Source organism: Sceloporus undulatus, chromosome 6, assembly GCF_019175285.1.
Source record: "Sceloporus undulatus isolate JIND9_A2432 ecotype Alabama chromosome 6, SceUnd_v1.1, whole genome shotgun sequence".
NCBI lineage: Eukaryota > Metazoa > Chordata > Lepidosauria > Squamata > Phrynosomatidae > Sceloporus > Sceloporus undulatus.
This window is the reverse complement of record NC_056527.1, coordinates 168615591-168629586: the sequence shown is the minus strand read 5'-3', so window position 1 is coordinate 168629586 and position 13996 is coordinate 168615591. Positions and strand designations below refer to the sequence as shown.

At 43.0% G+C, this 13996-nt stretch overlaps 1 protein-coding gene across 4 annotated transcripts in view; it reads right to left on the bottom strand.

Moving 5' to 3' along the window:
- Nucleotides 1-13996, bottom strand: part of IQCH (IQ motif containing H) — a 58252-nt gene that overhangs the window by 4471 nt on the left and 39785 nt on the right. For 2 of the 4 annotated variants that reach the window (XM_042474952.1, XM_042474951.1), the window contains exons 15-17: nucleotides 12193-12313; nucleotides 10867-11153; nucleotides 3399-3566 (exon numbers count right to left, since the gene is read on the bottom strand). In XM_042474952.1, coding sequence (XP_042330886.1) covers nucleotides 3399-3566; nucleotides 10867-11153; nucleotides 12193-12313 — 576 coding nt within the window. The remainder of the gene's footprint in view (nucleotides 1-3398; nucleotides 3567-10866; nucleotides 11154-12192; nucleotides 12314-13996) is intronic. The other 2 variants (XM_042474953.1, XM_042474954.1) reach the window with 2 other exon arrangements.

Here is a 13996-nt window from a genome sequence, read left to right as displayed (position 1 = left end):
AGGTGAGGGATCCCCTCCATCTTTGGCTGGCTTTGAAGGAGTGCTCTGTTTAGGAAAAGCTTTTAGCACCTTGAAGGCTGAAAACCTGGCCTCACTGACACAGGAGACATCAGCCTCCACCGCCTGAATACCCAAATCCTACGACCTTCCATCTTGCATTGTTTCCAAAAAGAAGCAAAGGTTGCCCTTTGCAACTGATCTTGTGATTGCACAAAAGAAAGACAAATAGAGTTTGGTAACATAATTCAAGAAGGCAAAGTCTTACCCAACACAAACACACTCATTCTTGTAAAGTTGAAAGCTTTCACAGCCGGCATCCATACTTTTTTGTGGGTTTTTCGGCCTATGTGTCCATGTGCTGGAAGAGTTTATTCCTGACGTTTCACCAGCATCTCTGGCTTTACTGTATATGCATGAAAACTCATGCTCCGATACAAAAACATTTAAAAATACAGTACTGCCAAATTCCTTTTTAAATCCTCTTCCATTCCTCCTCTTTTTTATACTATTGTAATGGCTCCAACATTTTGGTCTTTACTTGTTTGGACTTCAACTTCCAGAAGCCCCAGCCAACTTGACCAACAGTCAGGAATAATGGGAGCTGAAGTCCAAAGGCTGGGGACCACTGCTCTATAGGTTATACTAGGTTGCATTTTGTATTTTAGAGGTATATTCCAAGGCCATAAGGTTGGCAACTGAATAATCAGCCCTTTAAAACCTGGTTCCCACTTCTTCTCAGCACCCAAGATAAGCACCCAGCAGCCCTGACTGCCATGGTTCCTAATGCTACGATGGAGGCACGCTTGCATTCATGAGTGCAAGATGACAATGAAGCCATATACACATAAGTTTGGTCTTGGCAGCCACCATCAAGTGCGGGGTCCAAGGTTTGCCAGGCCCCAAACCTGAAGTTTATTCACCCACCTTTGCTTTAGAGAAGTCAGAGAACCCAGAGCCCACACCGTCAAGTCAAGTATCCAGAGCTTTTGGAAATGTGTTTTTGGCAAGAGAGGGCTGTGCGTAAAAATAAATGAATGCTTGATAAAATAATCCAAGCCGCAGTTTAACAAGCGTAAACTTGAATGCAGTGGCAATAACACAGAACTATTGTTTAAGCGCAAGCATCAGTTTGATGAGGTGCTTATTTCAGCTACAAAGCAGGCAAACACATGCATAATGAACTGCCGGATGAATTATTAATGTCTTGCTTATTTAGCCTCATCTGTCTCGAAGATAATGTATCCTAAGTATAATGAGTGATTGGTTTTGTACATAATTACAGTAGCAGCAGTATCTAGGATATTTGCTCTCGCAAAGGAGACTTCTAAAAATAAAAACCATCACTCGCGCTCGGTCACCGCTCCATTTTATCAAAATCAAGGCAAGCAGCCTGGTGAACGTCTAATAAATTCGCAGGGACAGAAGCATTATTAACATCATAATTTCACATAAAGTGTTTTTACTTAATCATTCATTACAGATCATGCGCTGTAAAAAGATTTGTCTCCTGTTTGTTTTTTGTTTCGTGGGGTTCTTCAAAAGAGAACTGCTCTCTTTTTGCCACCGCTGACTGTTAGCCGAGGAAGGCTTGAACGAATATCAAGAATTGGGTTGGATCGGAAAATGGGGGGAGAATCTAGGCCAGGAGTGACAAATTTACGTTCATCTTGACAGAATTTTAATTAAAAAGTTGCGACTTGATTACTTTTCATTTCTAAAACACATACTACTGGGACTAATCATATCTCATTTACTCCTCTCCCAGTCAAAGTAGTGGTTTGACAGGAACAATAGATCAGGAGCTCATTAACCTCTAAGTTACAGAACTCTGACACTTTTGCAAATGGCACACGGACAAGAGAAGGTTTCTGGACCCTGAGCTGAAACCGGGGCTGTTTGGCTAGCAATGGCGAAAGACCTTTTAGAAGGTCCTTGCATTAATTTTTCTGGGCGTAGCAACTTACCCTTTCATCCTTGAGGGTTAAGCCAATGTAGAGGAAAGTGAGAGGAGCAGGTTAAGGAGATGTTCACCTTGGTCACTCCTACTCTTCAAAAGACTCCCCTCCATCAGGCAAAGCCCAGAGTACCAAACATCACAAAATAAAAGCATTTCAATGATTTAAGCATTTGATGGGTCAGTCATAGACTCTCAAATCTTGTTGTGTGTGTCTTCGAGTCATTTCCGACTTATGGAGATCCTAAGGCAAACCTTTCATGGAGTATTCTTGGCAAGATTTTATTTAGAAGGGGCTTGGCTTTGTCTTCCTCTGAGGCTGAGAGAATGTGACTTGCTCAATGTCACCCCTTGGGTTTCCATGGCTGAGTGGGGATTTGAAACCTGGTCTGTGGAGACTGGGGTTCGAGTCCCAGTTTGGTCGTGAAATCCACTGGGTGATCTTGGGCAAGTCACAGGCTCTTGGCCTCAGAGAAAGACAAAGGCAAACCTTCTCTAAATAAAACCATGCCAAGAAAACCCCATGCTAGGGTCACCTTAGAATCACCATTAGGCAGAAACAACTTGAAGGCACACAACACACACTCCAGATTCGTAGTCCAACACTCCAACCATTATGCACCTCTGGCTCTAGACAAATAAATACTGGTTAAATATCAAATCAAACATGAAGGTGGCCCACAATAACAAGTGCCAAGCCAGGGGAGAAGAGAACCTCATCTCCAAGTATTCCTAGCTTTATTTTGTGGGATGGTGGTACTCTGGTCTTCTGGTAATCATGTATTCTAAAAGAGTGACTTTGTCTGCAAAACAAATTCAAAACACCTGTCTTCATGAGAACTTTTCCAAGACCAGTCCAAGAAAATGTGGGTATCAAATTTCCCTGAAGATGCCAGCCACTCTTCTAGAATATGGCCACATAGCCTGAAAAACCCACAAAAAACTATGGATGCCGGCCATGAAAGCCTTTGATTTCGCATTCAAAATTTGTGCAACTGAAGGGAAAAATTCTAAGGATGCTCCCTTCCACCTATGAGCAAAGGACACCATTTACTAAGGAACTAAAAGGAAGTGCACACAAGTGCAGCTTTCGAATTGGATGGGCAATGGCCAGATGCGTTTCGACTGAATTGGTGAATAAGTCAAAGTAGATGATTAACCACCCTCAGCATTCCTGTTTCTGTGGCAAATGACTGTACTTTTGGATGCTGCTTTGTTGAGTCGTTCCTATTTCAAATTGGCCCAAGCCATGCTGTTGGCAACCTATTTCCTTGCGCTGCAACTTGGGACAATGGCACACCTGGTGACACCTGGCTGCTCCCAAAACAGTTTCTGTCACTGGTACAATGTTCTGCATTGCTCAGGACACGAGTTCAACACAGAGCTAGGCATCTAACACTTCTTTGGGGTTATTGGTTTAATTCTTTGAGAGGACATCACTTACAGGTTGGGGTGCTTCTTTCCTGGCATGGCGGCTTTTTGGTTTTGGGGGAATGACCTGCACTTGGAAGCGGCTTAAGCTGCAATCCAGCGTCCCGTTGGTGAGGTAAAGCAAGAGTTGTGTCGAAGCAAGATGGTCACTATAGTGGAGATCCAGGTCTATGGCCCATACCTATGACAACGCAAAAAGGAAAAAGAGACATCTTCATGCCAAAACTCATTTTCAGAGCAAGGAAAGGAAAGGAAAGGAAGTATCCAGCCTCTCCTCCATCGTTTGACTGTGCAATCACAGCTGTTTCTCTAAGGTAAGAGACACATTCAAAGATATGGTCGTGTTAGTCTGTAGAATCAGTACGTGGAGAGATCTTGTGCCACCTTTGAGACTAACTGAAAGATAGAAATTGGCAGCATGAGCTTTCCTAGACTTCAGTCTACTTCCTCAGAGGCATTCCTCCAAATCTTGTCGTTGCTCCATACACCTTTCTTATCAGTCTCCCATGTTCTCGAGGCCCTGGGAACGTGTGCAATCCCCATGTGAGCCACCCACACGCCGGTCTGATCTGTGAGCATCCGTTCTTTAAAACAAATCTTGCACGGAGTGACTTGAGCAAGCCACTGAATGGTAAATGGCATCATTATAAGGCTATTAAGAGGTCAGGCAGTCAAGGCCCTTCGCTAAACTGGAGCTAATTTCTGAATCATATTCACAAAATAATGCCCTTTTTATAACAGCAGATAAATCACATCGGTAACAGTTGTTAATAACAAACTGCCAAGTATCTGTTGTGCTGTTAAATATCCTATTTGTCAACTTAAATATTTCCCACTGCATGGAGGGAAAATGCAAATTGGATGCTGATGGCCAGCTTGCTTTGGTTCCTACAATTTGAATAGAAAGAAGAGCCAATTGCCATTCTTTCATTTCCAGCCTCATCCACCCCCAAACTTACTCTTTGGAAAAGCACCAGCCTAGCTTGCTGTAGAAACTTATTTGCTGGGACCTCTCCATCGAAATTAACCAAACAAACATAAGAAGAGTCAGGCTGCATTGCCCCAAAGGGCTGGTCTAGCCCACCAGTTTGCTTCTTGCCTCTCCTCCTGGACGTAACACTTAACCACTTGTGCCTCTACCTGTTTCCGCACTGCAGAAGTAATCCAGTTTGACGCCACTTTAACTGCCATGGCTCAATGCTATGGAATTCTGGGGACTGTAGTGTGTTGAGGCACCAGGGCTTGGAGTTAATTGGACATTGCCCAATGGGTTGTGGCCTGTTCTGTTCTGTAAAGAAAATACTCTGGCCAGAGTATCTGAGAGACAAAATCTCTTGAGTCAGGCATGGCATAGTGCTTTGAGTTCTGGACTATGACTCTAAAGACCAGGGCTGGATTCCCTTCTTGGCCCTGAAACCCACTGAGTGACCTTGGGCAAGTCATACTCTCTCAGCCTCAGGGAAAGGCAATGGCAAACCTCCTCTGGACAAATCTTGTCAAGAAACCCCCATGATAGTTTCGCCTTAGAATCACTATAAGTTGGAAACGACTTAAAGGCATACAACAACAACAACAACAACATATGCATATGCAATCCCATTATACATGGATGTACATTGCACTTACATGTTTGGTGGTGTTTCAGTCCTGTTGTGCAACACTACCATTCAACACACTATGTGGATTTAGGATTTTTGCCCTCAGTCTTATAGTCTCCTGCTTAGTAGTAGTAGTAGTAGTAGCAGTAGTAGTAGTAGTACTTTCCATGCAATAATATTTTGCTAACAGTAATACCCAACTGCAAGTAGTTCTGGGCAATGGGAAACCCGAATTATGCCCTAATCTCCATCCAGTCTAATGCTCGCAAAGACAGAGGTTATCTTAAAAGAAGTGTGAACCTGGGCATATTTGTCACAGAGAGCCAGCTTGAGCATTGGATTAGGACCAAGTTTTGAATCCATGCTTGGCCACCGAAACCCACTGAATGAGCATGGGCAAGTCACACTGTCTCAGCCTCAGAAGGCAGCAAAGGCCTCCTTTGAACAAATCTCCTCTGAACAAACCTACTTTGAACAAATCTTGCCAAGAAAACAAGATGATAGGCTCATCTTAGAGTCACCATAAATCATATATCATTTGAAGACACACAACAACAACAAACAACAACAACACAGGCTGTGGCTGTTATGGGACAAGAAAGACCCAATAGATTCAATTTCTCTGATTCTTCCATAGGACTTTTTCCCTTCTTGTGGGTTTTGGGCATAACCAATGAGCGTACGATGATCTGTTCCATTTAGAGTAATTCCTACTTGGATTATTCAACAGAGAACATGGCAGGAGAGCAAGACCTCAGCTAGGATAGATAAATCCATTGGGGAGAGGGCACATAATCTGCATTCCCAGTTTCCAAAACCAATGGCCCTAGAGGCTGCCCTGCCAAAATATAAATGGTGCGAGTGAATAAAGTCACCGTTATGGTGTCACTTCTTTACAGCTGCCATAAAGATGCTTCAGCTTTAAAATTTGGGAAAGGGCTAGGAGAGCATAAATTCTTAAACAGTTACTAAATTATCGCTTTCCTTCCCTCGGTTTAATTGTTTCTTCCTGCTCCAGATATTGACTTCCACATTATTAGAAGGAACCTACCTTCTTTTTAAAAAAAGAAAGAAGAAGAAGAGGTCGAATGACACTGTAAAAATGCCAATTAGTAAAATATTAATGCAAGTTGGTGCTCAGAAGAGAGCTCTCTTTATTATGCTTAAAATTCACAATGGGACTGAATGTTTGCGCAGGGATCGGAGACGGCTCTCTTATTCGGCTGCCATCTGGTGGAAATGGCATGAAAATCCCAGGCTAGCAAAGCATCTTCCAGCCAAAATCCCCCTTCCAGCTGGCTTTGAAAGAGGACCACACATGACGGGGTTCCTTCGAAAGACAACACTTGATGAGATGGACCCTAAAATGTTCTTGGAAGCATCCAAGACATGGCTCTCTATCAAAGTAAGATATGGTTTGTTGGCTGGTGTGTGCCTTCAAGTTGGTTCTGACTTACAGCAACCCTAAGGCAACCCTATTCTGGGATTTTCTCTGTAAGATTTGTTCAGTGGAGGTTTGCCATTGCCTTTCTTTTAGGCTGAGAGAATGAACCCAATGGGTTTCGTGGCCAAACAGGGAATCGAACCCTCGTCTCCAGAATTGGTGGCAATCACAACAGGATTTTTTGGGTTTTGTTTTGGTCAAAACCTATTTGGCCAGGGCTTTTAAGTGTGATTGATTGCTTGCTCACTCTGCGTTATCACTCTGGCTGCCTTTGACTTCTGGCGTCCACCATTTATTTATTGCTATATTTTATCTTAGTATAAGTCACTCCCTTTGTACAATCACCATGATATCCCAGCTGCTCTGGGTTTCTTTTTGGCCAAAGGGTAGGATATAAATGCATGTGAATGGGCCTTCGAGCTGTCTGTCAACTTATGGCAACCCCATGAATTTCATAGGGTTTTCTTATACAGTACTTGTCACATAGTGGTTTGAGTGTTGGATTAGGACTCTGGAAACCAGGGTTCAGTTTCCCTCTCAGCTACGGAAACCCACTGAGTAGCCTTGGGCAACTCACACTCTCTCAGCCACAGGGGAAAGCAATGACAAACCTCCTTTGAACACACCTTGCCAAGAAAACCCCACGATCGGTCACCACGAGTCAGAAACGACTTGAAAGCATACAACAACAATGAAATGAAATAAAATAAATACAAGGATGAGACGTAGATTAAAAACCCATCTCCGTACACATACACAATCCACATGGATTTTTGCTCCCCAATTAATCATGCCCTGCAACTCCACACAAGGCCGGTCCAAAATGCACACATGTATGGATAGCTTTGACTCCCACGTATCAACAGCGGCCAGGCGCATGTGCTCTTAGTTATTCATTTGATCAGTCGGGGGAAATGCTACCAACCCCGCAACCTGTTTGCTCCTTTTCCCAGAAAGACTTTTATTAATATTATCCCTCTCTCCCAGCTTTGGGACGGATGTTCTTTGGATCCTGTTATGCTGAAAGCAGACTGTTTAGTCTCACTCTCAGCCTTCTCCCCATCTCTGAAGTGCCCTCCCTTTCCCTCTGTGTCTCTTTCCATTTCATTGCAAGGGACTCAGTTAAAGGCAGTTTAAAAGTTCAAATAAATTGCATCAGCTTCTTCTCCCTTTTCCTATTTTCGAGGGCAAGTGTTCAAAGAATTCAAAGATTGCATGGAAGGAGGGAGGGCTGGAAATGGCCGCTTCCACTTCACAGGAGCCACCTAGGCTTGCTCTTTGCCTCTCATGCTCAACAAGGCTCTACATTTTCATTCTGGAAGCTGTGCAATTCATAACTTCTCGGCGCATGAGATCAATGTAGCTATTCTACAGGAATGAGACAGCTTTCTTGGCAGTTGTATTATTATTATTATTATTATTAACCTTTATTTATAAAGCTGTATGTTTTTTAAAATACAGATATCCCGTGACGAAGTCTAAACGCTGTCCAGATAATGCTTGGAATGAGTGAGCGCTGCTCAGAAATTGGTAAACAGTGAAAATAAAGTTGAACACAGACAAACCCTATTAAGGATTCCAGAAATTCTGGCTGCCCCAATGAAATCCACAAATCTCCAAAGAGTTTTTGGGTGGATTAGGAATTGAAAGGGAAGCCCCAAACATTGTTGATCGAGGCCGCAAAGCCACAGTGAGCCTGGCCCTTCCTCTATTACATCTCCTTCAATTACATACTTAAAGTCACCTGTAATATTTTGAGGCATTCCTTTGGCAGAGGCAGCATCTCACTGGAGATACCTATATAATGAAGGTTTATACGTTTCACAAAATGTTCTGTTTTCACCAATAACTTCCATCACGTTTTTCAGCTCCCGGGAGACCAGGCTTCCCGCCTATATAGCACTTGTGAAAAAACAAAGTGCTTATAAAACCAAGGCTTGAGAATATAGATCTTGACAAGCCGGCAGAAACAGCAGTTAAAAGGCCTCTTACTTCTCTCTGACAAGAAAAGCCTCTGTTCCCTTTCTCAAATGAATCCGTGCTGCTTTCACATAAGAGAATACGATCCCTTTGCTTTCACTGTGGGGTTGCTGGTTTGGTTTGGAGTATCAACACATTCCAAATCTCTCCATTCAACATGACAGAAAAGGCTCCATACTGGCCAACGCTGCTTCTCTTAGCCGGTTGTGGTACAGCCAGACTTTGATATCTTGGGAGATTTGGTTCCAGGGTACCCCTTTCTGTGGATACCAAAATACGTGAATGCTCAAGTCCTATGATATACAATTGCATAGTAAAATGGTGCCTCTCATATAAAATGGCAAAATCAAGGTTTGCCTTTTAGACTTTAAAAATATATTATTTTCAAGCCATGGATGGTTGAATCCATGGATACAGAGGGACAACTGTATTCTTTTCAACAAGTTCTGTTCAATGGTCAACGCAGCTAAGTCAGAGCCTTCAGATACAAAGGACATGCCAGGATCCTGGAGGCAGAGCATGACATTTCTCCTCTTGCTGGCTCTCCATGTATGGCCCTGGATGAGCTTGGCTTTTCCTCTGGCCATTCCCTTGGACCATAAGTACATTCATCTGGGTCTGCCCTCAAACAGGATAACAGAGGAACATGAGGATGCTCCAAACCCAGACCACACTTGTTTTATTGATGATGCTCAAGGCTCCATGTGAACGCTTGCACCATCAAGCCTGCCCAGGACCATGTTATTTTTCATCCGCACCCAAAATGCAGGGCCATTTTCTCAGGAGGAAAAAAAATCCGGCCATTTTATGTTGCCTAAACATCTGCGTTTATGCAAAAGATTCATATTGCTATGACAGTTTCTGGGAGTCTAAGATATTCAGCTACCGTTTGACTGTAGTGGTAACAGATGTTTAATTATATTATTTCATTTTTTAGTTTTAGCAAAACAAGCATAGATCATTGGTTATTTTCTGTAAAGTATAACTCGGGAAGGACGCCTCAGTGTACAGTAGTAGTTCTGGAGAATTTATTTCAGCCTCTGAGCTACTGATCTAAAATGGGAGCTGGGAAATTAGTGTGAGAGTCTTCGAACAAGTCTAATAGGATTTCCTAGTTTGCCAAAAAAATAATGCTTTCAGAAGCACAATCTTTGGTGTAATCTCTCTCTCACACAACAAGACAGATGGCATCATTAATTGCCTCTATATCTAATTAAGTTGGGGGAGGAAAACTAGGCTTAAGTAATGCTAAAGTTGTGGCACAAGCTGAGAAACGTTGAAAATTGCAAGGTAGAACAACTGAAACAGGAGCGGATGTGAATCATGAAAAGGACTGAGAAAGATTTCTCCAGTGATGACAAAGGAGTAGGATCTTTGCTGGAGAAGTGTTATCGCTACTAAGGGGAGCATACAAGAGAGGTTAAGCTTCATTTGCACTAAAGCCAGCATCTTCACAAAGGTACTAAAGGTAGGTATATCTATCCTACCACCATCACTGCAAAAATATGGTATTACACAATTGTACAATACGAGCATCAAATTACAGATGTGAACGTCAGGCTCACAGTCAGAAGGCCATTAAATGAGGTCAAAATGCTGTACCCCAAATCCAGCAATCCTAGCAAATCTTACTTTGATTTCCGCCCCCCAACTGTTACTTTTTCACAGAATTAGGAATTATTTCATTAGGTCTAGGGCAAAGGTGGGAATCATGAAGCCTTCTAGATGTGGGTAGACTGTAACTCCCAGTAGTCTTAGCCACATATTAGCCAGTTAACTATTAATACCATTAATAGATAATGGTGAGGAATGCTGGGAGTTGTAGTCCAAAAACATCTGGAGGACTCCACAATTGGCTGAAGAGGGTGACATTAGTATATTGCTATATAAACTCAGCCCTATCTGGGGGGTTTTAAACTAAAGATTTCACTAGCAACACAATTAAACAATTTCTCTGTAGTTCTAAAGATGAGAATATTGATTACAAAGCAACAACCAATGACTAGTTTTTGGAGGCAACATCTTTTGGAGAAGCAGGATGTATGCAAGCCAGCCATCGAATGGACACTTTGCTGTTTTTCTTATTCCAAGATGACAACTTTTTCTCTCTGGCTTCCCTCTCTCCTGTTTCCCTGGAACCCCGTGGAGAACCAGCATGTCACCAAACCGGCTGAAAACAGATGACTAGGATGATGAACAGACTATTTAGATGACGAACATGACAAACGGATGACTTGATCCTTATGGCTCCAAAGCTATGCCTGCAAATCTGTTTTCCTAATGCTGCATATTGTCTGAAGACCAAGATTAAGACATAGAGATGTTTGAACTGAGATAGAAAGAGGAGGAGAGTGCAGACAGAAGTCACTTTCCTCCTCCACCTGCTTTAAACCATAATCTGATGTCACAGCCCTTGCCCAAGTGTTCCAGAAAGCTAAGGCTCTGCTTCAATGGCTCACCTGCTGCCCCAGTGTTTGGGGGTGGATGAATGTCACAAAGTCAATGGAGAAGTAGCCCACCACTCCCCTGCTTTTGCAGGCCTCTCCGATCTTAAAACACAACGAGTTCAGGACCTGCGGTTCAACAGAAGACTGTGGGACGGTGGTTCCCGAAGACCGGAAGGGACCATTGGCATGGAACTGATCTCCACAGGAAACCACTGTGATCTCTCCCGTTGGATCTATCAACATATCCACTGTAATATTGGTGATGCTGTCTGAAGGTGGGAAAGCTTCTATGACTCCACCTGTATCAAAGATGTTGCAATTGTCAGGGCAAGATCATTCACCATGCAAACAAAGCATCTATTTTTGATGTAGGAGCCTAGGACTATTAGTTTTATCCACTGTTACGGAGTCAAAAATAGCCTCATCAGTATTGAGGATGGTCCAGCTTTAAACTATGACGCGAAGCAAAATAACGGAGAGCGCTACAGTGCCCAACTGAAGTCAAAGTCAATGCCTTGACTTCTATTGGACACTGTAATGGTCTCAGTCATTTTGCTTCATTTACAAGGAAAGTCATTTGCTAGCTTCCTTTGCAACCTGGAAGATCACTTAATTAGTTGGGGAATTATGATTTTTTTTATATCAAGCAGACATCACAGGATCAAGAGACACAACAGAACTGTCATCGTGAAAGGAGGTGGCAAAAATGTAATAAATAAGTACACTGTGGATGGTGGAAGGAGAAAATCAACTTGTTTGAAATGTGGAGAAGGGTTCTATGGGCACCATGGACCGCTAAAAAGATAAGTAAATGTGTAGAAAGATAAATGAATGGGTCCTAGAGCAAATCAGGTCTGGGCTCTCCCTAGATGCCAAGGTGAATATATTGGGGCTGTTGTACTTTGGACATATTGTGAGATGGTATGGCTCACGGGGGGAAATTATCATGTTCAGTAAAATGGAAAGCAGTAGGAAAAGAGGGAGAGTTAGTCACAGAAGTCACTGGGAATTTGCAAAACCTGAGCAGAATTGCTCCTGGCGGCCTCTCATTTATAGAGTAGTCCTAAGTCAAAGTTGACTTGATAGCAAATAAGAAGAATTATCCCATGGTTACAGTGGGAACTGTAACCAAATCTTCAGAAGAAGGAGCATCTAAAAATAACTGAAATAAATAAGTGTTTTCCTGCAACTTGGCAAACATCAAAGATGGCTGCCTGGATTTCGCTCTTAAACAAACCGTTATAAATTGCAAAGTGGAGGGGCGATGGGCGTTGGGTGGGTCGAGGTGATATCATTCCCCCTCGTAGCACTTAGTGGGAACTGAGCAGTCTTATTTACCTTGACGCACAAAGGTTTGGAGGAATTTCCCCCATGTAGGAAATCGTTTCTCATTGACAGCCTGGGCGTGCTGTGCTAAAAGGCCCGGCAGCTCCTGGGAGATCTTCGCCAAAGCTGGTTCCTGCAGAAACAAATTAAATAGAACCACAAGCAATTTTACTGCAGAAATGAAAACTGCTTGTGGGGTGATTAAAAACCAGGCCTCCAACTGGCAGTGTGGTTACTGTTTAACCACAGCCAGAAAGTCTTTTTTAAATGTTTCCCTTCTCTTGCTTCCTCACTCATCTTTCAGGCATCTGAGCATGGTTTTTCCTCCCCAAAAACGCACTTCTTTTTTTAACTGTTCCTGCCTTCCTTTCCTTCCTTTCTAGCAAAGGGCTCCAGGACAACAATGGCAATAAACACAGAAGGCGATGGATTATAGCCATCTGCACAGGGCTGCTGTGAGTAACAATAACCTTTTATTGTCGTCGTTGTTGTGCTACTCTGATACATAGGAGGGAAGCTGGTGAATTCTCTGGATTGTATTTACCCTACCTATTGCTTTGCTATATTATTGACACCTTCGCCATTGAAGAAGGCTTCAGCTCGAAACGCATCTGGCTGGTGACCACATCACAGAACTTCTGCCTAAGCAACATAGTGGAGCATTTTTCAAGGACTACTAAGCCTTTGGCACAGGCTTCAGCCTTTCAAGACTTGCACACTTGCAGAAACTGATAAATTATTATTTCCAACCAGTACTGTATTGGACTTTGATTTCTATTGTGTGCATTTTATGTTTCTATGGAAAGTTTAGTGTTCATGGTATATGATTGTGTGTGTGTGTGTGTGTGTGTGTGTGTTTTCAGTCTTGTTGTTGTTGTGTGAGCCTTCAAGCCATTTCTGACTTATGGCGACCCTAAGACAGACCTATCACGGGGTTTTCTTGGCAAGATTTGTTCAGAGGAGGTTTGCCCTTGCCTTCCCTTGAAGCCGAGAGAGTGTGACTTGCTCAAGGTTTCCTCCTTGGTAATGTTTCATGGCTCAGCGGAGAATCGAACCCTGGTCCCCAGAGTTGTAGTCCAACAATCAAACCGGCTCATATTTAGTTTTATTAAATTGGGGGAAAGCAGTATACAAACAAAGTGGATGATGGTTATGATAGTGATGGTGATGATGATGATTTTGGCTTTAACTCCTGGCTTGTACACCAGACCTCTTCAAATAACCCATCTGGCTCCGGCCTAATGTCTTTGGCTGTGATTCCACATAGTTCACACTGTCTTTAGCTAACTCTCACCATTGCTGTTCACTGCCTTCAAGTCGATGCCTACCCATAGAAACACTGTGGATGAAACATCTCCAAGACTCCCAGTGCTTTGCTTAGTTCCTGTATATCCATACCCATGACCTCTTTAACAGCGTATCATGCAGCCTTCTTCTCTTTCTACTTCCCTCCACCTTCACCAGCATCATTGTTTTCTTCATGGTGCATCCCAAGTACAACAACCTCAGTTTCATCATTTGGCTTCCAGGGAGATTGCTGGCTTGATCTGTTCATGGACCCATTTGTTTGTCTTTCTGGCCGTCCGCCGAATCTGCAGCACTCTGACCATGGGTCAAGTGAAAAACAAATAAGCCAACCTATCCTAAGCAATGAGCACAAACGAGAATCAAGGGAATGGGATGGAGCTGTTTTCCATGCTAAAGCCTGACTACAAGGGATGAACCCCAACTGCCTAGAAGAACCACCATTGTGCACAGGAAAAGGAAATGAAAATATCCAGCTGCAATTTCCCATCCTCTGCTCTGCCAAAAAGTC